Source organism: Mustela lutreola, chromosome 8 (assembly GCF_030435805.1).
Source record: "Mustela lutreola isolate mMusLut2 chromosome 8, mMusLut2.pri, whole genome shotgun sequence".
In the NCBI taxonomy this organism is placed as follows: domain Eukaryota; kingdom Metazoa; phylum Chordata; class Mammalia; order Carnivora; family Mustelidae; genus Mustela; species Mustela lutreola.
The window spans coordinates 10,892,395-10,920,385 of NC_081297.1; the positions used below are offsets into that span (position 1 = coordinate 10,892,395).

At 49.0% G+C, this 27,991-nt stretch overlaps 1 protein-coding gene across 11 annotated transcripts in view; it reads left to right on the plus strand.

Annotated features, from left to right (window-relative positions):
- CELF2 (CUGBP Elav-like family member 2) overlaps positions 1-27,991 on the plus strand; it is a 607,444-nt gene that overhangs the window by 488,808 nt on the left and 90,645 nt on the right. For all 11 annotated transcript variants that reach the window (XM_059183789.1, XM_059183788.1, XM_059183786.1 and 8 more), the window contains one exon: positions 15,334-15,416. In XM_059183789.1, coding sequence (XP_059039772.1) covers positions 15,334-15,416 — 83 coding nt within the window. The remainder of the gene's footprint in view (positions 1-15,333; positions 15,417-27,991) is intronic.

Here is a 27,991-nt window from a genome sequence, read left to right on the forward strand (position 1 = left end):
ATTAAGAATCGCTCCTCACTGAGGATTGCAGTGGGTAGACGTGCCTCTGGGGAGGCATTATCTCCTCTCAGTCTAGCTAATTTTACCGAGTGTTTCGGTCAAAAAAAAAAAAAAAAAAAAAAAAAAAAGAAGGAGAAGAAGGTATTCTGACCATGAAACCAATTTAAATGCATTGCGCCCATCATCTCCCTCATTTCACTGCAGATTCCCACGCCCTTCTGGCTTCTGAAACACGCTCGGACCTCCTGGCCCATTTGAATCGGAGCCCCTTCGGCAGATGTGCTGAAGGTGTGCGGGAGGGTCCTGACGTGTTACTGTTGCAACTGTGTTTTTGTATTTTTTCACCACTAGGTATTGCAGTAACCTGGATAGGCTTGCATCCTATGATAGACCCCAGAACGGGTCAGGGCCTCAGACCCAGCACAAGTCCCTTTCTTGCTCATGTCACTAGTCCTTTCTGGGTGTTCCTGGTGGTGGGCAGCTGTCCGCCACCTGCTGGTCCAGGGACCCAGCCAGCTGTGTCTACTGGCTCTGCCTTCACCCGGGGTCTTCTCCTTCCCATCTGATCCATCCAGAAGAAAGGGAAGAAAAATATGGAAAAGTTAGGTCCCATCTACTAAAAGCCCTGGCCCAGGGCACCTGGTGGGCTCAGTCGGGGAAACATCTGCCTTCAGCTCGCGTCGTGATCCCAGGGTCCTGAGATCGAGTCCTGCGTGGGGCTCCCTGCTCGGTGGGAAGTGTGCTTCTCCCTCTGCCCCTCCCCTCCACTCGTGTGCGCTCCCTCTCTGCTCTCTTTCCTGCTAGCAAATAAATAAAATCTTCTAAAAATTTTTTAAAATAAATAAAAGCAAATATCCCTCTCCTTTACCCTTCCTTAGAGTGCCGTGAGCCACACGGCAGGAGGCTCGCTAACGCGTTCCCCCATGGGCTCCGCGCTGGTCCTGGCCACTGGGAGGAGAGAGGACGAGTGCAGTGGCAGCCGGGGGCGTCTGCCACGGGGGGTCTTTTCCTGCAGAGCTCCCCAGGCTTCTTAGAGAATGAGCCTCACTGGGGACATTTGTACAGATTCCCAGCCCTTAGCCCAGGACGTCCCCACCCAGTAGGACCCCGGGGTGGTTGCAGGAATCCAATTGAGGACGCGCACGCCCGGTGATGATGATCTTTAGGAACATTGAGAAACACTGTTAGCGATGCAATTAGGTTGTAGAGAGCTAGAAAGACTGTAGAAAGGTGCATTTTTGCACTTTGAGGCTGGGGATCGTAGGTTATAAGGTAGAATGGCAGACCAGATGAATGAGATCTAACTCCTGGAGCCCTTGTTTGACAGTCTTGAGCCTTCGAATTTGGCTGTAGGCCTTGTTGTATAGACAAGGTTCTGCTCTGACTCCCGTGGGTCAACACTGTGAGAGAGCTGTCCATACGGTTACTACGGTTTCTCTTAGGCCCAGAGTTATTTTATGGTTTCTGTCAGATGCTTGGAATATACCAGCTTATGACAGCTTTTCACGCAGGAGCCGGTGTGTAAGATGGACTGAGAATGAAATCTTAGGAGTTTACTTTGCCTCCTGTCATAACGTTGAATCTTTTAGAAACCCACCACCAGGGGAATTAAAAGCATAACTGTATTAGACGGAGAGTGGTTGAATTATTTATCAGTGACCTCAGTCCAGACATGAAGGATGGAAAGCTCTCCACCTAGCCTCCTGCACCTGCCAGAAAAATGACACGAGATGTGAGGAATTCTGTTTGTTGCTCCTCACGGCACACTGGGGTCCTGGACCGCTTTCTCGGCCTCCTGGCTGTCACGAGGACCACGTGCCCCTCGACGGATCCACGTGTGCTCGGGGCAGTCACACCGACATTAACATTAGCCCGAGACAGTCACACTTTGGAAGGTGACCCTTCCTCTCGCCGGTGTAGCAAGTGCTCCAGGACAAACCGGCGAAGATGCCTGTGACCTCCACTGGCGGGGATGGCCTGAGCACCTCGACCTCCCTGAGTTTGAATAAAATCTCCAACTGCCTGGGAGACCCTACATGGTGGGGCAGGATCACCTCTAAGTGCAAAGAAGTGTCATTATCATGCACAGTTAGGAAGCAGCGGTGTGTGGCAGAGGCTTGACCGTGGAACGGGCCCGTGGTGCCCCGAGCCCTGGAGCTCACTGCAGAGGGTCTCACAGGAGACCTGCCTCCCCTCCGGGTCCTAATCCTCGTGCGCGCAGGATCCAAACAAGCAGCGGCCCTTTAAGTCCAAAAGAGCTGCTTGGGAATCCATCTTCATCCAGTCCTCTCAGGACGGAAGGCGAGGCTGCGGGAGGCTCCTTTCCTCTTCACTCTAAAGGTGTCACAGAAGAGTAAGCGTCACTGGCAGTGATTGAGAGAAATGGAAGTTTTTAGATCCAATCCCGCTTCCGTGTGTGCGCGGCGTGGGGAAGGCTGGTTGATCGATGGCACGTTCTTGTCGAGTGAAACCAAATGGCCGCTAATCAGTGTGTGGCGTGTAGAGTTTTCTGTAATCTCGAAATCAAGGAGATATTTCACTTCTCCCTCTGAGGTTTTCTAGGCGGAGATTCTGTAGGTGAGGAAGATAAATCTTCTCTCCACCTGCTAAAGAATGAGCACTTACGTCTACAGCTGAGTTTTAAATACATCAAGTGCACGGACCGTACATTATATTTTTCTTGTATCCATAATCTGTTATACTTACTTAGTTTCCTGAAAAATGGAAGGCCGTGCTCAGCAGACGTGAGGGTTGAGATTTAGAACAATGAGGCGCAGTGGTCTTCGGCACACGGTCCGTGTCGTTGGATTCAGGGCCCAGGTTGCGAAGTGGGGAGAAGGGGAGTGATGGAGAGAGCGTGTGGAGCTGCGCCTGTCGTAGCCCGGGTTTCTGTCTGTTGTCCCAGGATGGCCACTGACATCACCCCCTTCCACTTGCCCAAGTGTCCCCACTGGCATGAATTCTTGAATCACCCTAGATACAGAAGAAGGCTTCCTGGTGCCCATAAAATGATGCCGCACAGTAGAAGAAAGAAAAGCAGCTCATCTTCCTGTCATGGGCTCTAGGGGCCAGATTCTGAGCTTGGCCCTCTGTGTACATGATCTTACTAAATGGATGCAAGAAAATCTGTCTCACCCAACCAGTAGACAACACCCATGTCAGCTCAGAAACTTGTCAGGTAAACCAGAGTCCCTTCTTGGGAAGTGAACAGTGTTGTGTGGACGGTTTTTATCTCTGGTGACCCCAATCAGGGAGGCTCGTGGAACATGAAGTCTGGAAGGAAGCCGTGTTGCTATGGGGCCAGCAGATGGGAAAATGGCTCTAGGACAGTCCATTGAGAAGTGGATCCCCAGCATCATGCTGCACCTTGTGCACTGGACCAAGGAGCCTTTGGACGTGGCCCCCCGGCCCGCAGAGACCTTCAGGGGTCTGTCGGTGGGCATGACGCTAAGGCAGTGCCCCCACACTGATAAGACAGCAGTTTATCAGGCGGCCTGTGGTTTTCTTCTTGTGTCTTTTCATGGTGATGGAACTCTCAAGATGAAAGCCAGCCCCTGGGAAACCCTGTGTTCACAGGGTGCCTGAATTCACTTTAGACACATGTGCCCCAGTTCTCTTCCTGACCTTGTCCTCCCCTGATCCGAGACCTTTAGAGTGGCCTCTCCTTGTGCGCAGCCCCATGTCCCTGTTTTCCCTCCTCTGTTGTTGCCAACAGAAAGGGAAGTGACAAGCCTGTGGCTAAACTCCTTTTATAATAATGAAACCCGGATGTGCCCACGAGATGGCGACGGGTTTTATTTCAAATCCCAGACTGTTTCAGGGAATTTTTGCCTCCTGGGGGAGCACCATCAAGCATACAGTTGGCTAAAATTTCGTTGGCCCCTGAATAGGGAAGTCATGGAAAGAATCCCATTAACGTTGATTGACACCTCTGAGGCCACATAATGCGTGTTCAGAGAACTCGGAGGCCATGCAAATGGGTGAACTTGGCTGGTTCCAAGTAATTACTTCAGAAAGCAAGACAACAAAATCAATTCCAAACCCTATTAAAGGGTGAGTGGTCATCACTTACGGGAGAGGCTCCCCCGTCTCCCTCCATGGAGAGACCAGCGGGGAGCCGTGCGACACTGTGGCAGGCGTGTCCATGCAGCCTTTCTGTTCCTCAGTTTCCCGTGTTACAACATTGGGGCGACACTATCGTGGCCCTCACCTGTCTCTTTGGGCGCGGGGCTTACGGAGGAACATGACCAATTCTAGGTGGTCAAGAACCTGGCACATTTATGAAGCCCTTTGATGTCTATGTCAAGAGCTGTGTCCTCCATTTTCATCAATTATGTTGTTTAAGAGCATAACCCTGAGGTAAAATTGCTGTTCCTAACCCCGTTTTACAAATAAAGAAACAGAGGGGGAAAGAGGTTAAGAAATTTGTCAAACGCCCTGTCAGTCCGAAATGCTGATAAGGGCTGACTGTTTCCCTCACCGACAAGCTTATGAATGAAGCAGGACCGAGATAGCCAGTGTCACTTTGAAAACTGTCATAGTCTCTGCCATGAGAACTCCAGGCCCAAGGATACTTGCCTTTTATCCCCGGAACATCAATTTATAGTTGGCTGCAGACGCGCATTTCTCCCATGAGTTCCGCTGTCCCAGGCAATTTGTAAAAATATCTCCCTCCATGATCTCCATGCACATGAAAGATGACTCAGTTACCATGAGAGTGGGTGAGACAGCACGGCCAGAAATATCAGCTCTTCAGAATCCCCCGCCGCAGGAAAAAGACCAGAATCGGTACAGATCTTGACCTTAGCCGGCACCCAGTTTCGTGGCTCTCCATTCCAGGGTGGCCAGAGAGACCAGGGTTAGGAAGGCATTACAACTTTCCACACTCCGATTCCAGAAAAACAAAACAAAACAAAACTCGCTTCTACCTCAGACTGAACTACCTGTTAGAATAGGGCAGCCCAAGCCTAGAGCAGGCCCTTAAGACACACGGATACAGCGGTACCGGGGATCAGTGCAGAAGGAACCGGGCTCAGCTTGATTTACCTCACGCTAATGATAGGGGCCCGCACTCGAAATGTCCATGAATATAAGCCGCCCCGCCCTTGAAGCAGGATCAAGAAGTTGAGACAAGACCGGCCTGGCTAGAAAGCATCATACAGCCCAGTGTGCTGAGCTGAGAATCTTAGGAAAACAGATATGATTTTAACATACCTCTCATTGCTGCTAGGCTCCTAATTATAATGCCATCCTGTCCTCAGGAGAACGCATCCTACGAAATAAACTTATATTAGAAACTTCCTTTAATGAGGTCCCTCAGTACTTGGGAACCTAAATCCTTTTTAATTGGATTCAAGGTAGAACTACCTTCTACCACATTTAACCCTGGGATGCCTTCCTTCATCTCTGTGAAACTCTCTTGGTTAACCCAGTCTGGAGCCCCGTTCAAGTGGCCAGCCCTTGGAGAAGGAGGCATTCCCGCTGTCCCCTTGGGGACCCACGACCGTCTCATCACCAACACTCCGAGGAGACTGACCTGGCCAACATGCAGGTCTTAGGGGGACTACTCCTGCTTCCTTCAGTTGGCTTGTCAGGTTCACCCTAAAGTATTTTTCCTTACCTTCAAAGAAAAAATAAGGTCCTCCTTTCAACTGTAGAATTCGTCTTTTAGAAAGGAAAACCAAATCCACAGCTTGCCTGTTACCTTGCCTTCCAAAGATCTAATGACTTTCCCAACAAAGGAGGCTGCTTGCTTGCTTCATCCTGCCCCCCAGGGCTCCCTGACAAACACAGGCACCAAAGCCCCTCACCTTCCCATGCTTGGAGTGGAGTTGGAGTGTTCGAGAAACGGCTAAATGCTGTGATTGTCCTATCTGGGGAAAAGGTGACATTAAAATTCTTCAGATACTTTTACAGCTATTAGACATCTGAAGTGGTTCATCATAAGTGGGTTGTTTCAGAGGCGCAGCGACGGGGAGAGAGCAGATTCCAGCCACTTTGCCCTTGAAGTCTTTTCTGTCTATGCTGCGGTTCTTGTTGGGATTTACATAATAATGGCGAGGCAGTGTTCATGGCACACAAAGCTATGCACATCCGTCCACAGTTGCTTTCCCAAAAGGCCTGAAAATGCAGTAGATTTAATCTAGGTCAAAAAAAAAAAAAGAAGAAGAAGAAGAAGAAGAAGAATTAGAAAAAAAAAACCTCAATTTTCTTGGCAGGAGATTTAGAAAGCATGCCTGTGTTCGTTCACAGGGCCATGGGAGTATCAGGAGATGATTCCTCCAGGAGAAGTCCCCAGAGCAGCAGGAGGAGGGCAGTAGCCTAGATCTGGTGGCCAGTTAACAGAACGTGGTCATAGCGGGTCAGGTGCGGAGTCTGAGGAAAGTGGACAGAGTTGCACGGAGTGGGTGAGATCCTTCTCTCGTTGGTTGGAAAGTCAGCTGAGGTTTGCTGTGGAACAGTAACCGCGCTGAGGACGGGAGTCTGGATTCTTGGAGGAACATCAATTCCCTGCCCCAGGCACCCAGAAATGAGAAGCACAACCCCTGTCTTCTCGTCGAGATTCCTAGGGGGTTCCCCAGGAATCCAAACAGTGATGTCCACATCATCCCAACACTGAAGGCAGAATTGGAGCATTGTTTCTCTGCTCCCTAGGTAGTGGCCAGATGTTAATACTTTTTACATCAGGGTGCCAATTATATCAAACTCGATAAAACTCAGCTAATTGGATACGGTTTCATTAAAAGTTGGTTTCTCCAGGAAGTGGCGTTTGTGTTGGGTAGCTGTTATTGTAGCTGGGGAAGAAGTCCCAGTCTCAGATAGAAAAAAAGGTTGTCCCAGGAGACTGTCCAGAGTTTAAAATGAGGGATTTCTAGGTGGCAAGAAGACATTTTTGGTGCCATGAAAGGAGGTGGCAGCCATTCTGGGGATCTTTTGGAGAAAGGCAGAACCCCTCAGGTGGTCCATGGCGTGTTGTCCTTTGACAGAAATTGTCGTTGAAGGCGCTGTTAATCAGGAATTACACGGATGGTTATACCTTTGCTCTTAGCTGCTTGTGTGTTGGTGGGTAGTCTGCTGACTTCCTCCATGGGTGATGGAAAGTTAGGTTACTAGCATTAACCAAATGGAAAATCCCGTAATTCCAATGAAGACGTACAGAAGCCAAGAGAAGGCCATGCCCTCTTAACTTCCTCTAATTTTTTTCTCCTCAGTTTTGAGTTTAAAGCAAAAAAAGGAGTGGGACGAAGAACAAAACCCTTCATCTTTTTGGAGGTCCTTCCCATAGACGACCAATGTCTGCTTGTTTTATTCCTTTCCTTCACCATGGCCATCCCGGTGTGGCATCCAGGTTCAGAGCTGCCACAGTAGGGAAGTCAGGCTCAGCCCAGGGCTGGGTGTTAAATGTGGCGTGTGAAATCAGAGCATGAATGGTGACATCCCATCTTGTGACCCTCTAGAGCGAGCCAGGTTGCGAGGACAGAGTAAAAGGGATAAACACTCAGGAGGACCATGGAGGCCGTGAGTTAGCAACATTGCATTTGCTGGGGGTCTCCCCTGGCAGGGCCAGCTCTTGGAGGGCAGGCTTTGGGCTGAGGAAGGAGAGCCATCTGTGCCCCTCCAAGGGACCAGTTTGCCTCCCAAAGGGCCCCCGTGGGTTTGAGAATGGCACCTCGTCATTGCGTCTTTCCTTGAGATGCTAAGGGTCACCTTCCAGACCACTGGAAACTACTTCCCGTTTTTGTTTTTGTTTTGTTTTGTTTTAAGGTCATTGCTGAGTTTTCTTTAAAAATTTAATGCAGGGGGTTTTTGACGGGATTTTTTGAACCTTTCACTGCTTTCTAGAAACTGGAAGTCGGGGGTCTCGGCAAGGGGGAGGCCAGTGATTGATAGTCAAAACCTTTAGTTTGCGGAAGATTCACTTGAGCACAAAATGTACCACTTAGATCAACAACCTTTGGACTCTGAAAAAAGTATTAAATTCGCTATACAGTGGCTAAGGTTGAAGGAGAAAATAGATTACAAGGGGAATCAAGTATGGGCAGTATGTCCTCTTTTGACTTAAACTGGTTTGTGTGCTGCTGACTTGACAAGAAGCCAAGATCCCAATGGCAGTTCAACTTGCGTAAAGCAGGCACCTGCTTTGCTTGCAAATGTGCATACAAAAGAGAGCCTCATTCACAGAAAGAAAAAAACATAGCAGGTTCTCTCATTTAGCCTTTCAGGGCCTTCGTCCCTTGATCCGTTGGCCCCTCGGAATTCAAAGGCAGCCTTTAAAGGAATTCTCAATTCACAACATGATGGCTTTGTCGATGTCCTGAATTCAAATGTATCTTGAGCTAAATATGTCTGCCAGGACTCTTACGTTGTTTTTAAAGGAAATAAGTACAGTGTTCAGTCATTAGCGGATCATTTTGTGGCTGTCTTCAGGTATTTATGGGCTGAGATTTAGAAAGGCATGTAAATTTCCCATGTCTGATATGTTGAATGGCCTTAAAGTCGTAGACAGTCCCATGGATGGAGTTCACATGGGGAGAAGGGTGTTCAGGGCACGACGCTCCCAATGTGAAATACTTTTATCGGCTTAGCCAGAGTAGTGGGAAATCTTTTTTTTTTTTTTTTTGCCTTCTCTCTTCCATGCTGACACTCTTCTTCAGTAAAAATAACTTAATATGGAAAATTGTGTATTTCAGAAAATGTTCCACAATTTTCCATATTAAGATACTACAAAAGAGTAGTATCCAAAAAAAAAAAAAAAAAAGGAATCAACAGTTAGGACTAGAACATTCCAGAAAGGCCCTTTCTCCTATTTATGAGAGTACCTTTGAAGAAGCGTTTACCTCAGCCTAGGCTGGTAGGTTTTTGAGAATCATGAGGAGTTTCGGTAGGATAGCCCTGGAGAGGGCTGGTTCCCTGCGCCACTGCGAGTGTAGACTATTGGCATGGGATCTGAAACTTTCATCCCGCAGCTAACAAGTGACCATTCCAATAACTGAAAACTGCGAAGTCACTGACCTCCTGTCTTTAAGCCTGCGTTCTCTAGTACAAACTGTCTTGTCGTCTATATTGTAGAGTAAGACTCAAAGCGGTCTCTTTAAAATGGCGCCTCCACAGCAGGAATCCTTCGTTCCATACCTCCCCAGTGCAACAGGGTTTGGCAACCTCAGGGACATTTCCTTAATGAGTATGGTGTCGGTTTTCCTCAGGGCAGAGCTAGTTTTAAAACCTGGTTTGGGGTATCATTCTCTAAGGCTGTGTCTACACTGCCCTCCAACTGAAGAACAGAGGCGGTGCTGTTGGACTCAGGGCAAGGCGTGATACAAACTGGTGATCTCTACGTAAGCAATGCGTTTATTTTTCTCTGCGAGTATTATTACCGAGAGTTTCCAAGTAAAGATTTTCAAGAGAAACAGCTGTGGTTTGAAAAGATGTGTGATAATCCAGATGGTTTCTTTGAGGATAAATCTACTTGATCATTTAAAATTAAAGTCTTTCAGTAAAGTTGAGTGTCTTTATGATTTTAAATACACTACTGGTATGCGTGTGTGTGTGCGTGTGTACGTGTGTGTGTGCGTGTGTGTGTGTGTGTGTGTGTGTGTGTGTGTGTGTAGATATCATTGGCCTGTCTTGCTTGGGGCTTTATCTTTGGGAACAGTAAAAACCTCCTAAAGGTGCCTAAAATTATTCTGCAATTAAGCCAGCAAAGTACCTGAGGGAACTCTTCGTGACAGGCAGAAACTCTCTGTGAAGAGATCAAGTCAGACACCAAGTACCCTGTTTGGAGTAGGTAGCATTTAGTCTTTGTGGGAACTGCCACTCTCAGCTTCTGAGACAAAATGGTCTAATCATATCTCACACTTCATCACAGTGTTGATTGCGCATGGTTCCACACGCGGAACATACGCAATCAAATTGCTAAACTTGTCACCATGTGGGGATCTGGGTGACCAAAGGCTCCCAGTACCCCCCTCCCCGACTCACTCTTTCAGGGCCCAGCGTCCACTTGCTGCTTGCGAACCCCCCAAAGGCTTGCACCAGTCAACCTTCATAGACGGCTCTCTGCCTCCCAAGATCTCCTCAGGCCTTGTCTACCGTCAGGGTCGCTCTCTCTTACGCCGCCCTCCTAGGAGCTCCGTTAGGTGTTCCCAGTGCGGCCGCAGCAGGAATTCCCAGGGAGATGTGAGTGACACTGGGACTCGGTTCTGGAACCCCTCCCACTTTTACCCCCAAACCTGTGGCAGCCACGAATTTAAGAACCGCTGGTGGGGAGTCACGGGGCGGTGTCGATAAACAGACCCATGAGAGGTACATTGGGAGGGAGACGGGGAGGCTCCGGAGTCCAGAGCCCTTATGGATACACTGAATTGTCAAGTGTTGAAAAGTGAGATGCCATCAAGGAACGCATGGGTGGGACATCACGTTTGTCCTTTCAGAGTTTGGGCCGCAGGCAGAGACTCCTGAAGGGGCAGATAGAGGTGGCAGGTCTCGTCGGGCAGCGCGGTTGTGAGGCCGTGTGGCGAGGTGGAGACCAGCTCATGGGGTGACTGAGCCACCTCGAGCAGGATCTGCGCGGCTCGCCGCACCCCTGACCAGCCGGACGACCCCCGGCCGCGACACTTTAGTCTGCACCATAGAGCAGAACCTTCTCCGGCGTTCCAGGGGCAGCTGGGAGAGGGGGGGACTCCAGAACGATGCCGACGCTAGAGGGCTTGAACCCCTTGGTGCCCACTGCAGCCACGGGCCTTGCCCTAGCACGAGCCCCTGAGCACGTCGGTGCTTAACCGCCCGCCTCGCAAGAGTGTTTGAAGAAGGACCCGCTGAAGGAAGGTCTGTCCCCTGCCTCGGACGGCGGAGCCATCTGGTGTCGCCGCTGACCTGAAAAGGATCCCAGTGAATTTCAGAGCTGACTTACAGCTGGCGCGGGGAAATCTAAGGGACAGGTGGTTCCCTGAACAGCTGTGCGTCCAGATAGGGGAGGCAGAGAAGAAAATCCCACCTTGGCTGAACCGCCATGGTTTTCTGGGATCTGCTGTAGCTCCTTGACCCTTGGCCATGATAATGACCACATCAAGGCAAATGATACTTCTCCCTTCCTTTCGTTGAAATAATCTCAGCACGTTAATTAATCTAAGATTTTAAGTGAGCTTATCAAGTGATGGATGATGAGAAAGAGTGGTTATTCGCTGGAAGGGTTCTCTCAGAAATAGAGGTCTTATTCTGGTGGCGTGCAGACTCCTGGGTCTTTGGGGGGAAAGCCACAGATTGCTCTATCGAAGGTGGTCACCTGAATTGGTAGTTCTGTGTTTATCCTGCAAATGGAAGATAACTTTAATCCAACGCTGTTTTTAAGTGCATTAGTTTGTGCACTGAAATGAAGCACAAGTTCTTTGTAACCCAAGAAAAGTAAAGAATAATTTTGACTTTTTAAAAAAACTTCCTCTAAGCAAAACCTTTGGACTGTATACCCGTGTTGTTTTGAGGAGGACTGTAGGCAGCCCTGGTTTTTTTTTTTTTTTTTCGCTGATTGAGAGGTAATGAAACCAAAGCGGCTAAGGTACAGAGGAAGTAAGCTCTTTCTGCCCAAGCCACTCAGGAACCAAACGTACGAAACTGAAAGTAGAGTCCGGGGTGATCGTCCCAACCCTGTTGTCTGCCCCAAACCGCATGTTTGTGTAAGTTGTTTGGTGCATGAGGGTACCCAGCTGAGGCTACAAGCAGAGGCAGAAATTGAGCCCAGATCCCGCTCACCAAGCCTGGGGCTGGGGAGGAGCCGTGCCCACCTTTCTGAAAGCTGCTCAGTGTGTTTCCCAAGTACAGCACCGAGGGGGCTGAGCTGCTGGTGGGGGGTCGGGAAGCAAATCACGGGTGCACCCACGACATTCTCCTGTGCATTACAGCTGCAGCCAGAGCTGTTCTTGGCATCATTTCCAAAGACCTTGGTTCAAATGGGTGTGGAGTAAAGGAAATGAGAGCTATGCACAGGCTGAGGAGGGTCTGTCGCGGGAACCCTGATTTCACTGTATCAGCTGTACAAGCAGAGAGGACCCTGGACGAAACTGGAAGGAGTCTGAGATTTGGGGTGTCTTCCCATCTGTCCTTTTGGAATGAGACTCCTCTCCACGTTCCTTTCCTCTCTGCATCCCCATCTCCTACTGCTCACTTGCCTTTCCCCAAACACACGTGTGTGCGCACACACACACACACACACACACACACACACCCCACCGCCTTCTATTCACTAAGAACTTTAAGAGGAAAGTGCTTTAGCCAAATGTACACAAAGTTGTAAACCGCTAAGAACAATTAGATGATTCCATCCCCATGGGGAGCATTTTAATACTTAAATCGGAAACGAACTGCACCGTCCTAGTGCGTTTCGGTTGTCGGTTGTTGAAGGCAGGAGCGCTTCCTGTATTCCCGAGACCTTCGCGTCTGGGCCTGAGCTCGTCCAGTTGGACCCACACGTGGGATTCACTCAGGAGCCTCATCTTTGCTCCTTGGTGCTTTTATCTTTTCACTGATTCAGTTCTCCGTTTGTAGCGCCCGCCCTTCCTTCCACCGCCCCGTGCGCCGGTCTGGACTTCCTTCTCAGCTCTGAGCTTGGCCACGCTGCCCTTTCTTCTTCTTCATCTTCTGACTTGCTTTCTGTCCGGGCAGGCACATGCCACTCCACCCCTCGGGTCTTCTTTCTTCTAAGCTCCCCGCTCCCCAGATCCGTCGGCTCGAGGGTATCAGACTCTGCCTCCATCGAGAGCTCTGGTCATCGCAGGTGAAGTTGCGAGCTCCCCCATTGCGGCCAACACGAAGCGCAGAAGAGGGAGAGAAAAAATTACTGAGATTCTGTGAGGAGCTTTCAGAAGGCAGGGGTTATGTCTCTCTCTGCTTTTCTTGCTATACTAAGCCCAGCGAGGCGTAGTTGGTATTTTTGTCTTCTTCTTAGAGTGATTATAGTGGTTTGTTGGAAGTGGGGACTTGACTTCCCTGTTAAAACTTCTTCTTAGATCTGAAGCAATTCCTGTAGCGAGTCTTGGGCTCACAAGTCAGAGTCAAGTCAGAGTCACTCGTTAAATTGAACATTTCAGTAAAAATCAATCAATCAATCAATCAACCAATCAATCTACATCAGGTCAAATGAACTCTGGTCACAGAAATCAAAATAGCTGAAGTGAAAAACTCATCTGAAATTTGGTCAGTCTGGGGCACCTGGGTGGCTCAGCCAGTTAAGCATCTGACTTGATTCCGGCTCAGGTCACCATCTCTGTCCTGAGATTGAGCCCCGCATCAGGGTCCACATTGAGCTTGGAGCCTGTTTAAGATTCTCTCTCTCTCTCTCTCTCCCTTTCTATCTGACCTACCCCCAACTCAGTCTCTCTCTTGCTATCTCTCTCTCTCTCTCTCTCAAAAATAAATAAATAATAAATAAAAATGGTCAGTCCATCTGTGATTCTTTCAAGAAACTTAACGACTTTCAATTTCTTCCATCACATCTGTGAACTCCCACCTTTTAGGAGTTTCTGATCCTTGGATGTCTGTAGTTTGAACGCCAAGAAGCAGTGATCATCTTCTGCTCTGTCCAGAAGGTGAAGGTTTTGTATATTTTGTATAGTTTAATCTTGGAAGACTAAAGCAAAATCAAATATACAAGTTTCCAAATCTCTTTTCTAAATGAGGACGAAGTATCATAGATGTGTTTAGAAATGCTGAATGAATGGACTTGAACTTTATTTTCTCTTATGCTTTAAAGATTTTGTTTATTTGTTTGCTTGTTCATTTAGAAAGAGAGAGAGAGAGAGCGAGTGAGTGAGCACATGTGCAAGACGGGGGAGGAGCCAAGGGCGAGGGAGAGAATCTGTCTCCAGCAGACTCGGAGCTGACTGCAGAGCCTGACGCAGGGCTCAGTCCCACGACCCCGAGATCATGACCTGAGTCGAAATCAAGAGTCAGATATTCAACTGACTGAGTCACGCAGGCTTCCCTCTCTACTCTTTTGAATGAGTTTTTGTTTTGAAAAACGACAGTGCCAACCTTCGATGGCTTGCAAGGCCAACTTCCTGTTGTCAACTCTGCCTTTTTTTTTTTTTTTTTTTTTTATAACTCTTCTTAGTCTTGTTTACTTTATTCCCCTAAGTAGAACCAAGGCTGATGCCAGAGTGCTGTGCATTTCTTTCATGGTCCTTGGTGAATGTATTCTGTCTGGTGTGAGTGAATGCCTCTCCAAGCCCTCCCCAGCTCCCTGACCCCATGCTTTAGGGTGCTCAAGTACAACTCAAGGTCAAATATTTCCAGTCTTCATGAGCACATCTCCCCACTTTCCTGCCTCAGCACAACTTACAAAGACAACTCCGAGTTAAATTTATCTTTAAATTTTTAAGGATTTTGTCCACCCCCCTTTCCCAAGCCCAACTGTGCTAAAACCTACCTGCTGATGAACCGATCATTAATCGGCATCGCTATCTGATTTAAACCGCTGTGCTAACCAGCATCTTTGGCTGCAAACTGAAGGAGAGGTCAGACATCCTTCAGAATGCAGAAGTAATGGTGTAAGGGTTCAGCACCATTTTCTTGGGTGGAGGAAGGTGGAGGGGCTTTGCTGGTCTCTCCTGGGGGGCGTTCATCCCAGACTCCCCGACTCCCCATCAGCTCTTAGATATAAGGAATCACAAAGTTGCCAGTTGGTATGCTGTAGCCCTACGTAATAAGACATGGGACACTGTGTGCAAACATGTGTCTGGGTGTGTGCCCACCTCTACCGTAACAGAATTCCCAAACTGGTTAAAACAGCCCTACATTTTGGCCAACAAATACTGAGTATCTCATGTATGGAACTTTGCATTATATACTCTTGGTGGAGATAAAAAAGAAAGAAGGAAGCAGCACCCCAGCTTTTCAGAACCTGAAACGGTGTTCTACACCGTTGAGTTTAGACAGTGTTTTAAAAATGTGATGTTCTGGAATATCCTTTAAGGAAATGAGAGTGACTGCAAGTTTCTGCCATTGTCACTGTGATTAAGCCCTTCTCTGTATGCAGTCACTACACCAGCCCCATTAACATGTCACCCACCACTTACCCACCCAACCCCCCATCCCTGAAGAGCTGCGTTCCAGGTGGTTGGGCCACAGAGTCATGAATTGATCTCCACACGGGTGAAGCTCGTAAATATGGTTTGGGTGAACGGCACTGGTAAAAAGCCTGAGATGTTATTACTCTTCTCATGCCACTTTGTTATTTTTAAATTGCGCGTCCTTTTAAGTTGATTATTTGTTCGCCGTCATCTCCGTTATATCTAAGCAAAGCATTCACAGAAATTTCTAAAACCTTTTCATTTCTCTCTGTAGGTTGTTGTTTCGTAACATTTTATACAAGAAAAGCTGCACTTGAGGCCCAGAATGCACTGCACAATATTAAAACTTTACCTGGGGTGAGTCGGTTTACTTTTGTACCAAAATCACTTTATTGCTTGAAAATGGTCCTTTCAACTGAAGGTTCTAGTTATGGGCTCTTAGTGGCAAAAATGACTTTGGTCTTTTGAGGAGTATGAGCTGACCCCTCTGTACCCCCCTGCAGCAGCCAGACCAGCTGGCCGGCCCAGAAAGGACTGGCATTAATGCTGATGGAAAGAGCTCTCAAATAGTACGTCCCCCGGTCAGAAAATCAGAGTGACCCCACTGGGTAGCAGCGGCTGCCAAAGAGTATTGGGTGGGCTAAGATTTTAAAAGGGAAAAGAAAAAAAAATCCAACACACAGGAGAAAAGCAGATGGAAAAGGAAAAGCTTTTACTCACCAGGAGCCCCTTTTGAAATTTAGTCTCAGATTTTCTTTTGAAAGGACAAAATGTACCCTGTACAGCCATAATATTAAACCTCCTAATGGTTTCTCAACAGTCATTGGTGGTTAACAAAGTCAATGTTTTAATGCCTAATTTGTGGCTTCATGTTGGTAGAGAACAGAAAATACAAAGCTTACAATTTTTTTTTTTCCATTTCCTTCCTGGTAATATTTGATGATTAGTACAATTCACTAGAAGCGAACTGATGTTGTATGTAACTCCTCCATCTGAATACATGATTTTTGGGGTTTTGTGGCATTTTTATATATTGCATGCTGGTGTAATGTGTCCTGTGCTGTTTGTATATTTTCTCCAATGACCCGAATACTGGTGATGAATTCATTTACTATCCAAATGGTGTGTATTGGTGCTAATGAAGAACTTGTGGTGAGCCACGTGATAATAATTTCACTGCAACCTGGTTTGATCAGAGTGTAAGAAAGACAATAGAGTGTCCCTCGTGTTTTCAGGGCGTGATTCTGGCTACCATTTTGCCGTCTCTGTAGACACACGGACATACCTGTGTGTACACAGGCTGACATACGCACGCAGGCATTTGATGACCCTTCACCCCAGAGAAGAGAACATCTGTTTAAATCACCTTAGGTCCATTGAAAATTTCATAGCATTTTGTAGTGGCAAGCTACTCAAGAAAATGTTTTCAAAACATTAGCTTCTTAGCCACCCCAAAATAATAAATTACGAACCGTGGTCTTCAACCCCACCCTGTGGCTTTTCGCTTTTCCTTAGAGGCCATCAAAGAGCAGGAGAGTCAGAAAAGCAAGCGTGGCAGAGCAGACCTTGTCCTCCCTGTTTGGCTATTTCTCCCTAAAACTTTCAAGGTGGTTTTAGTGAAAGTCAGCTTTTAGGACATCTAAGTGCTTTTGCTCAGTGACTTTTTTTTTTTTTTTTAAGTATTATTTCAGCTTTGTTTTCCTTATAAATGAAATTTTTTTTCAGTGTAAATTCTAGAAGGTCGCAGGGTTAGGTCACATTACCAGATGAAACCAAGGCAAATACTTATAGGCTCAGTCAATAATAAAAAAGTTTTTTGGTTTTGGGGGATTTTTTGTTTGTTTGTTTATTTTATTTCTCAGTCTCCTAAGGACACCGAAAGTCCACTTTGTATCCCTTTTTTTAAAAAGAAATACTTTCTAGTAATCAGCACACAAAAGCCCCTCTAGGTATGTTCAAAACAATTCCCGAGGTGATGAATATATTTAGCATTTAGGGTATATATATCACATTCTAATTTAAGTTAATGCACAGCTGGGGGCATTTGAATTCATCCACTTCACTAAAACTTGCACAACTCCTCAGGACGCCATCCTTACTGGCGAAGACACTCTCAAGAAGCCCCGAGTTCATATGATGAGTGGGCCGTGTTGAAAAACCTACAAGGAGGGTAGCAGGTCTGCTTCTGTTTAGGACATCTTACCCTGACCCTTTCCTAGCAAACAAGGAACATCTTCAGTATTTAAAAAAAAAAAAAAAAAAAGCATATATGGTTTGTTTTTCTCTTCTTAAAAATTCTGCATGCAGAAATCTGGAGCGATGATTTTGGAGACCCGTTAGTAAGCGCAAGAGTTCTGGAGTTGGAAAAGATGGCTTGGGGGTTGTTTTTTGGTTTTCTTTTTCTCCAGTTCAGCTTCCTATGCCTCATGACTTACAACGGGTTAGAGGGAAACTGTGAGGAGTCCCGTCTGATTTGTAGGCTCCCGTCCTTCATGGCACACACCACGGGTACATTCACCACTTCAAATGAGGTACATGGGCACAGGGCTCCCAATGTTGCATTTAGGGATAGTTCTGTCTGAAAAAACAGCACCCCGAACAGCTAGAGGCAAAACATGAAAGTTGGTTTCCTTTCAGCTATGAGCTTTTGGTGGACAGAAAGCAGTGGGACCAGACATAAAAGATTAATGCATATTTGGGGGGAAAAAAATATTACAGGGTGGCTTGCTGTTTGATTACAAGCCTTGGAATTAGTCAACATTTCCATAATTCTAAACCAATATACACCTGTTTTCCCACTGTGATGTGAAGGCACAACTTAATTTAACAGAACCCCTGCTGTGCTAAATCTCTCATTAACTACCAAGTGAGTTCGGTAATTTAAAGTTGTAGCACTACTATTTTAACTGGTTGCCTTCGTATTATGAAATTAATAAGAAATTAATGATGCACTTTGCCATATGCCTTCAATTTCTTTCTGAATAAAAATAAAAGGGATAAAGAAAAATGCATCAGCAGCTGACACTTTAAAGCTTTTCTGGTTGTAATCATTTTTCCCTGCGGATAAAATCCATTAAAAAGGCACTTGCTGCTTTTTTTTTTTCCTCCCCCTAAAGTGTCCAAAACTTTCAATTTAAAACAAGATCAAATAGTGCCGGGTTTTCCCCCCTCCCTTGTTTAATTTTCTTTTGCAGCTGATGTTTTATATCATAGGGAACTTTCATCGTGCACCCAAACTTGATTGATGGTTAGGGACCTGTCTTTCAGTCTTGAGATTAAAAGCAAAGAACTCAGTTAGTATGGCAGAGGGAAAAATGCTGATGGGACTATCTTACTCTGTTGAATGAGTTTTTCTTTGGAGGCACCTCTCCTTCGTGCCTCGTGTGGGTCTTAGAGACCCTTTCCGTAGTGGACGGGGGGGGTAAGGCAAAAGATCAGGGCAGAGTCATTAAGGACACGTTGTTCACCCCGTATAACTGAAAAAGACACGGGGTCTTTCATCCTGTGAAACGCTCACCATTAATCCTAGAAATACACTGTTGGCACTAAGGGGAGCCGATGCAACAGCTCAACCCAGGGAGCAACAAAGAAAGAGCATCTGGGGTCCTTCCCCTGGGCTGACCATGCTCTCCTCTGGAAAAGGAGGCTCGAGATCTGGCAGCAGATGACATCTCGGTAGGTGAACAAAACACTAACGATTCTCGAGCGCCCGCTGGGCACCAGGCACTAGGATAGAGCCGGTCATGCGTGCGCGCAGGCCTGTCCTAGAGCTGCGGAGTGAGACTCCCGTCACCTCAAGGGAAGACTTTCGGGACATCAGGCAGGGCCACGTGACCAGCCGTTGACTTGGCTACAAAACTGTTAGCCGGACCTTTTCCGAAGCCCAACCGTTTGTGTTCCTGGACAGATTTTGGTTGCCTCTGCCTTGACAGTGTAGCAAATCAGGCTCAGAGGTGGCTTCTGTTCGGGAAGGCACAGCCTACCTGGTAGGGGGAGTAGGAGAAATGTCATCATCGCGCTCCGTTGTATTTCCCAGAGACAAATCTGTGTGAAGGCAGCTTGCAGGATTCATTTCCATTCTCACCGACCTGATTTAGCTTAATTAAAAAAATAAAATCAAGACCTTAACGGAGGCAGGGGAAGACCACCACGATCCCGTCCGTAATCAGACGCCCAGGGCCACAGAGCCCCCATGCCAGGGTCGGCACTGCCCCTTCTGTCATTGGGTTTTCAAGGTCTCCGCGCATGCTGTCTCTAGCAATAAGGCTTTTCTGATTGAAAATCTACAGCCGTATCGTTAGAGCATTCACTGTATAAATTAATTTAATTAAGGATGTAATAACAGAGAGGAATACAGTTTTGGAAAAGCTCTTAAATTTTTACAGCAAGGAGGAATCAGAATCTAAATGTCTTGTAAAATATTAATTGCAAATTTCTTCCAGACATTTTCTCGGCCCGTGCCTTACCCCTTCTCTTCTCTTCACAATCACGACCAGTTTTATTAAATGCGGTTTCTATGAAGGGGCTATTCCCCGAGAGAGCATTTGTTTAGAGCGCTCCATTTTCGTGGTGGCTGACTGAAAGGTGTTTTATAAGAGCACACGGGACGGGCGCGAGGACCGCACGGAGACTGGAGATATAAAAACAAATGAGCCTCATCCAGTAGGAAGAAGCAGTACATAAAACTGCCTCCTGGGACCAGTGTGTTCACCCACATGAAGTGAGGCGGCCCCTTCCTGGCTTGCCCTGGAAGACATCATTTCCTGACGCGGGTAGGCACGCTCCTTCCTCCCCGGTGGCCTTCCTCGCAACTCTCCGTAGAATTGTACCCCTGTGTCCTTTAAGAGCGGAATGCTGGGGTTTAATATGCTTCCACCAGAACAGCGTGGCTCTCCCTGGGACCGAATTCGATTTGCCCATTGTAATGCATTTTGAGGTACTTCCTTTGCCTTGAGCCCCCCCTTCTAATTATTAATATGTGTTTAGCGCCCTTGTTCTCAGAGCCACCAGGATTATTTTATCGTTACCATCATGTTACTCTTTCTGTCATAAAATCCCTCAAACCCCATCTCATCCGATCTTGGCTATGCCCTGCCCCTTCCCCTCCTGCCCCGCCCCCCAAACCACCTTATTTAATCCAGGCCTAAAGAGGCCGGGTTTCTTCTCAAATGCCATTTATTTAAAAACAGGAAGAAACAGCCAAAATATCTGCCCAAGCAGATTTCCGGCCTCAAAATCCTGTTTCGTGTAGAACCCAAAGAACATCCATGCACTGCCTCCACGAGTCGCCCCCGAGTTTGTATGTTGGCCCAGAGCTGCGCTGAGGACGAGAGAATACAGCAGCAGCCACGCCGCCTGGAGCGGAATCCCCCCAAAACGAAGCGAGCCCCGCGCGCCTGTATGTGCTTCACGTTGAGCAAATAGCTCTGGGATGTTTAGTGCCCAAATGAGTCCATTTCCTACAGCATTTCCAGAGATGTCAAGTCTTGTTCCCCCCAAAATGGCAGTTTTGCCCACACGTGTTCCGAGTGCCCCCGAACAGACGATGAACGTTAATTTGCTGATGCGCATGTGCACGTGCAACGGTGTAATTTACATCCTGTACCCGGAGCATCGCGTCGGGCTCCGTGAACCTAAGCGGATACATGTCACATGTCCACACACGGGTATCGGTGCGGCCGAATAAATGGAACTGGGAAGAGAGACCTTAAAATCCCCCTTTCTGTTCGGCCCGCCAGCACGGTCGTCATGACCTCATAGTCTACTTTCTTGCAGGAGGCGCGGGGAGCCGTGACCTTCTTCCGTTTGTTGGTCTCGTGGGTTGGTTTCTGCTTTGAGTCAAGATCCAGGCAGACGCTCCATCCCCATGTGAGGGGGCTTGAAAGCTGCCATTTACAGGCGATAACCCCCGCCTTCCACCTTCTTAACAGAAGAGGAGGCGTCGAATGAGATCATGGATGTAAAGCTTTCTGAGCCCCCGAAGAAATGTGCTTCCAGGGCCTTGTTTCTCCTTGACAGGCTCTGTGGGTGTGTGCTCCTCTGGTGTGTGACCACGTAGTGTCTGGCCACGTAGTGTGTGAGCCGGGACCCGGGCTCGGGGTACGTTCTGGGGGTCTTCGTCTGCGGGATGGGGCCTGGGCCGAAGTAGTTGACCTCGTAGCGCTTGCCCAAAGCGGCTGTTCTCCCGCGGCCTGTGTTGTTTTTTAGTGTAACACTAAATTCTGCAGAAATGAAAGCGAATTTCATTCGCTTTTTTTTTTTTTTTTTTTTTTTTAAGATGACCTAGTGAGGGACTGTGGTGGAGAGTGTCACGGTGCAGGAAGGGAGCAGTGGCTTGGGCGCACCTGCCCACCTGCGCCACGCCCACGAGGAGAGGGGCTCAACCTGCAGAAAGAAACAGCCCCAGGTGGGACTCGGGCCGACGCGGCCAGGGTGCTGGCCGACTCTTGGTTTCAGCCTGGAACCAATCATGAGTCGATGGAACAGTCTCGGGGCCCAGCTGGCTCCCAAGCTGCAGGCCCATCCCAAGGAGTCCGGGAAAACACATTTTAATGACTTAACCGCAAGCCGTTGGAATGCATCTCTTCCACCCACCGTAAAATCCTCTCCTGCCACGGGAGTGGAGGGTCTGCTTTAGGCTGGTGGGCATTTGGTTCAATAGCTTTGACTGGCACGTGGTGATACATGGCTTTGATTAGCTAAAAATGAAAAACCGGTTACTTTTCAAATAGGACCCACTCAACACAAGGAAGTCTGTGGGAGAAAATGAATGACAGGTCGTTGGTGGTGAAAAGTCAGAGATGGCTGAGCAGAGCGGCACAGCGGGCACGGGGTTCAAACAGGCGGCAGCTGCACCACCTTTTGATGGTAGAACTTCGGGGAAGGCCTTGCTTGTCTGGTTTTGCAAACATCGGAGTCTCAACTCCGTACCTAGTTATTGAGACCTTTGGGAGGGCTTTGGAGAGCATCTGTTTAAACGACCGAGCTCAGGGGCCTGGCCAGGGGTGCAGAGTTGCCCCGTGTCATGGAGCAGGACTGCGATCCCACGGGTAACGTGTGAGGGCACAGTAGGAGGACGCGGTGGCAAAAGAAGTAATAGATATCAGACATACTCGTTTCTCCTCGCTATCCCGAGACAAACTTGGGAATATTCAGCTCGCTCATCAGATCCCTGTTCCATTAGAGACTGAGACGATTTCGGGAGAAGATTGTGGGGAGAATCCATGCGTTTGATTAAAGGTGTGGATGGACTTGCAGAGGAAGGAGTTAAGACAAATGAAAGGAGAAAGGTTTTTTTCAAATTTTTTAAAAGATTCTATTTTTAAGTTCTATATCCAACGCGGGACTCAAACTTACAACCTTAGGGGAAAAAAAATTTTTTTTTTTTAAATAACATTGAAAAATAGTTCAAGTTATGTCCTCAAAGTATTCTGCAGTCCTCATGGGAACTCATCCCCTGAAAATGTTACTGTCATGCTGGACGGACCATGAACCTGTCACGTGTGGGGCGGGCACAGCTCGGGAGACTGGGTCCAGTGCCAGGAGGCTGGCTGGTTCTCAGCCTCGAGCTCCAGGCCATGAAACAGTATGTGACGTGTGGAGACGGCTCTCCCAGGGGCCCCAAGGTTCCTCCCCACCCCCTGAAACATGGAGAATGGTGGAGCTGGGGGAAGGGGGAGCCAGGTTCAAAGGGAGTCTTCGAACCCCTCTTAGAACCCCCAGTGGGCCAGATCCAGTGCGGCTGGGTGCAGGGCCAGCATGCCGGCCCCTGGGGGGCAGGGAGGGAAGACGCTTTGTGTACCCTTTGCTCATTTGAGCCACAGACGGTCACCGTGCGCAGGTGCTCAGGAAGTCTCATTAGCATTATGACATAAGCTATTAAAGTTGTTTTGATAATAACGCAGTATCTCAGGACCATATCATTACTGCTGTCCCTACCCACGAGCCACCAAGGAGCCACCTGCAGGAGATTGCAGAGAGGGGATACGGTGACAAATGTTCTCTTTCATACTCTGTATCATTCCTGACTGTCACTACTTCCCGCCAGCACTCAGGACACGCATGTGTGCTGCCGTCCCCTCCCACCAGCTCCGAGGAGCTCTGGAAAGCGCTTCCTGGGAGACGACGGGGTTGCCGGGGTTGCTTCTTAGAGTCCTTTCTAGTCGTGCAGCACTTTCTCCCTCCCGTGCCTTGTCTACAGTCGTATCCTGCTTAAGGAGGAATGTCTGGCTGTACCTGTCTGTCTGTCTATCTGCCTGTTCATCTGAGCAGGGAGCCAGGTGGATGGACATGAGTTGGTTTGCTTCAGGGCTTCGTTAGTGACTTCAGAGGACAGCTGACCCTTGAACCACACTGGTTAGAGCGACGTGGGTCCACTTACAGATGGGATATTTTTATATAAATGCAGAACTGTAAACTTGATTTTCTCTTTGGATTTTCTTAGCGGCACTTTTTTCTTTCCGCCAACTTACCCTGACTATAAGAATACAATGCATAATACATATACTAGTTAATGGACTGTTCATGTGACCAATAAGGCTTCTGGTCAACAGCAGGCTAATCAGTTGTTAAGTTTTTCGAGAGCCCAAAGTTATACATAGATTTTTGACCACACCGGGAGACGGCGCCCCTAGCCCTCCTACTGTTCAGGGGCCACCTGTGCCTCCTAGAGATGCATCTGGACGATTCAGATCCTCTGGACATCTGCTTCCCAGGCCCCTCTGGTTTTCAACCAACAGAGAGCTTACCACTCATAATTTTCCCACCACAGGATAGGAGGGGGAGGTGATGAAGGGTGACAAGTCTGTCTGATTTCTTGCTTACAGCCTGGGGTTGGCAAGTAAGGGCATGTAACCTGATGAGGCTGTAGGATTATTGGTGGATTTCTGTGATCTGTTTGATTCCTGTCCCCAGTTAATGTGGGTAAGTGAGTCACCTCTGTTTGTAGATGGCTTTACGGTGTTGTCATCCCTTCTAAACATATTTCAGGTGATGTATTGATAGCGTTCACCTTGTTGTACTGAGGACACTGAGGCACTGGGAAATTAAATTAACTTCTCTGACCTCCCCTAGCAGAGCAGTGACAGCACTGGAATCAGATGCCACCGTTGCTGAAATTCCCCAGTAGCGCGGTCTCCTGCGAGTGGGCCCGGCATGGTTCACCGCATCCTGGGGGTGGGGAGCGGGACTCAGGAGGCCGGCCCAGCGCAGCAGCGGGGACCCCTGCAAAACTGACCGTGTGTTGGCTGGCCAAGTATTGGGCTCCGTGCGGAGGCTCCATGACTCTGTTGCTCACAATGGGCCCAGCATCTCCACAGCACAGGGCAGGTAGCCTCTGGCCCCCGTGGGCTGGTGAGGAATGGAAACTCGAGCATGACTTGTCCGGGGTTAGACAGTTGGTGACCGTGAGTCCCTGACCTTAGAGGCCCCTTAGAGGTCGGGGCACGAAGACTTGCAGGTCCCTGGGCCGGGTTCCGCCGTTCCAGAGGCCTCCGGCGGCAGTACGCTCCCTTGGCACCCCCATGGCTCCAGTGATACTCGGAGCACCCGCATCTGCGCCCCGGGCAGCTGTCCTGAACCGAATCTGTATCCTCAGCTCCGCGACCACACGAGCTGGCCGTGTCCACAGTGAGCTCCCCCGAGGGGCAGGGCATCCGGGTCCGGGTGCTTTGCTAAGCAGGCCGCCCCGGAAGGCAGCTGGTGCCCTCCCCCGGGGGGTGGTCCTGATGCCACCCGGGCACGGGCCCTGGGCCATGCTGCCTGGCCTCAGAGCAAAGCCACGTGCTCTGGCACAGGCTGACCCCACCCGTGGGTACCGTGACTCGGGTCTGAGGTTCCTTACACCAGGCCCTTGAAGAGGGAGCCCGCGGGCAGAGCCATTCGTTCCTGTGAGAGGAACTGCTTTGCACAAGTGATTGTGAATGCAACACCTTTCTTCAGAGGGGTATGGCTTTACCAGCACCATCTCATCAACATTCATGTTGTTAGGGTCCTTTTCTTCATCCACATCCACAGGCGCTCGGTCCCAGTCCCCAATCTGCATTCTAATGCCCGGCTCTGTCCAGCTGGCCTCCCCTCCATCTCTTGGCTCTGTGTCCATCCGCAGGGGAAGGGCAGGCTGGGGGCTGGGCTCATCTCAGGAGATCGGGCACAAACCCCGCGGCTCCCCACCTAGAGCGTGACGCAGCAGGCCCCGCAGGCAGGCCGGGCCGGCAAGAAGTAGGTGTTCCAGACGCCCTCCATCATCACACCCTCCCCCGACCCCATAGCCCCCCGATGAGTCTGCGGGGACCCTAGAGCGTGCGAACCCTCTGCTTCTGAAAACCGGGGACCAGATGCCACACCCCAGAAGAGGGCGCTGGAAAAGAAGCAGCAGGCACTGAGGGGGACGGGGGGGGGGGGGGGGGGGGTCGGTCGCACACAGCCCCAGGACGGCAGCTGCACTCACAGCCACCAGAGAGTCAGGGCAGGGAGACTAGGTCAGCAGGGCGCTTTCCCTCAAGTCCAGGGAGCCTGGATGTCCTCTCTCCGTCCCCATCCAGCCACCTGCTCTGTTCCCCCCTTTGCTGAGTGCCAGCTGCGACAGGGGGACAGTGACGTGGTCGGTTTCATCTGGGCATCGTGCCGTGATTGCTTGGTTGACCTGAATGGAGGTACGGGGGTGTCATGGACACTCGGTCATGTGGCCTCCCCGCTGCTGGCCTGGTGGTGGGAGCGGGAGACAGGACGCCCTGTGATGGCACATGGGGTTAGACCAGGAATTCTGCGATCTCGAGGCCCCTGAGTCCTGTGCCCCCTTCCTTTATCAGGGACCGGAAGGACCAAATTAAAGTGAAGAACTAGGTTCCCTAGACGCTCACCTGAACTCTGAAGGTTAAACGGGGTGACTGCGGGTCAAATTCTGACCTTTGTGCACTTACCCACGCTTATGCTGTGGTTCGTTTCTTCAGAAAAGCGCGTATGTAAATACAGTATCAGGAAACTGTCCCAGGTGTTTTGTGCTAAGTGGTACATGAGGTCCAGTGCACAGTGGAACCAGAGTCCTCGAGTCACATAGGTCAGGAAATAGTTAGTTACTGTCATTGCATATATGCTGTAAGCTGGGCATAGACGCAGAACAGTAGTTCTGGAACTCCAGAAGTGTGTTTCTAGCAAATTTTGGCTTTCTAAATGTTCTGTCTACGTGACTGATATTTTTCAGTGACTTTCAGGATTTAGATAATTTTAACCAAATAGCAATAAATGTTCACTTGATAAAAAATAACGGTAATAGTTAACGTTTACTGAGCACTTACTATGTCTTGGGCACTATGCCCAGGGCTTTAATTATACACCTGAGCTCATGAAAAGAATAAAATACTCGGTAAATAATAGAACAGTAATAATTTGTTTTTCCTTCCCCTCCTCCCGGGTTGCCTTTTCAGCGGAATGTCTGTCACTCCAAATTTGAGAGCATTAAAGTAATTTTGACTGTTAGGGACAACGAATTGTTGAATGTCTCTTCTGGCTAGTAACTGACCTCCTCCACCTAGACACAAGGATGGCGTGAAAGACAGCTGTCCTCTAATTCCGTTTAACTTCACCCGTCATCCTAACGCGTCCCTCACAACCGATGATTCACTCCTATTTACCAACCAGCGCTTAAATAGGAAGAGGCACTTTATCCTAGGTTTGGACGAGTCGTATCTGAGCCTTCTTCTGCAGCTTGTGGAGGCATTAACTGTAATCACAAATCCTACCAAAACTCACAAGTGCCATCAGGGCATCGATTAGAGGATCCTGACCCCTAAGTCACCCAGATCATGCCTCAGTCCGCATTGCCCAGATGGAAAAGCCCTGGAGGGTCATTAACCAAAACTAAATGATCATCAGTAAGGAAAGGAGGAGTTCCAAACCTAGGAAACCCTGGGGCTGCTCTCGGGCTTGCTTTCTGTTTGCTTGAATGTGGCTCTCTGGGTCAGCAGAGGAAGACAGGGCGTGTGGGGGGAAGCGGACCCTGGCTCGTCCCAGGTCATGGACTCTGGGAGCTAAAAGTGCTTTTTGGAGATAGTACTGTCCCCCCCTCACATGACAGATGAGGAAGCAGAAGCCCAGGACAGTTAGGTGGCAAGGCAGAGTGGGAACAGCAGTGTGAGTCGCCCGACCACAAGCCTGTTGGTCTTGTCCGCACCTCGCACTGCCACAATCTCTGTACGAGATTGTACCAGACACGTCACTTAAAGAACCAGGAATTCAGGGCCAAGCGCCCCCTCTGTCCATGGCATTACCACTGTGTGATGTGAGGCAGGCGAACGTATGGTGGTTCCTTTTCTCCTCTGTTCTTAGATAAGAATAATGTTCTTCCTGACCATTTGCCTAAAATCACAGGTGACCTGGGATGAAGAAAAGCAAAAGTGACCCCAAGTTTAAGTCCATTTGCATCTACAGCAAGGGCAGCGATTAATAACTCAGGCTGCCCCACAGACTCACATGAGAGCTTTTGAAATTGCATATGCCCAGACCATGCCCCAGGCAGATTGAGCAAGGATCTCCCAGGGGCAGGGAGCCTGGCGTCCGTATTTTTAAAGCTCTCCAGGTGATCCCAGTGTTTAGCCAACTTTGGAAACCACAGTTGGAGGATGACCACCCTTAGTGCCAAGGGCGAGGTGACAGCGATGCACCTTTTCCCTCCTTCTGCTCATTTGGGTGCATGGGAGCACGCCCACCGGCTGGTTAGCCTCCCACTGGCACAGGTAGCCTTGCTACTCCGAGTGTGGTCCACGGGCCAGCAGTGCTGGGATCCTCAAGAATATGCGAGAGAGGCTGACTCTGGGGCCTCTCTCCCTGGACCCATGTTTGCTCTGGATCCCAGGTGCTAGGTACTCACAGCGAAGTTTGGTACCTCCGCACCAGTGCCAGGCCTCACCAGGACTGTTCCAGGACTCGGTCCCCGG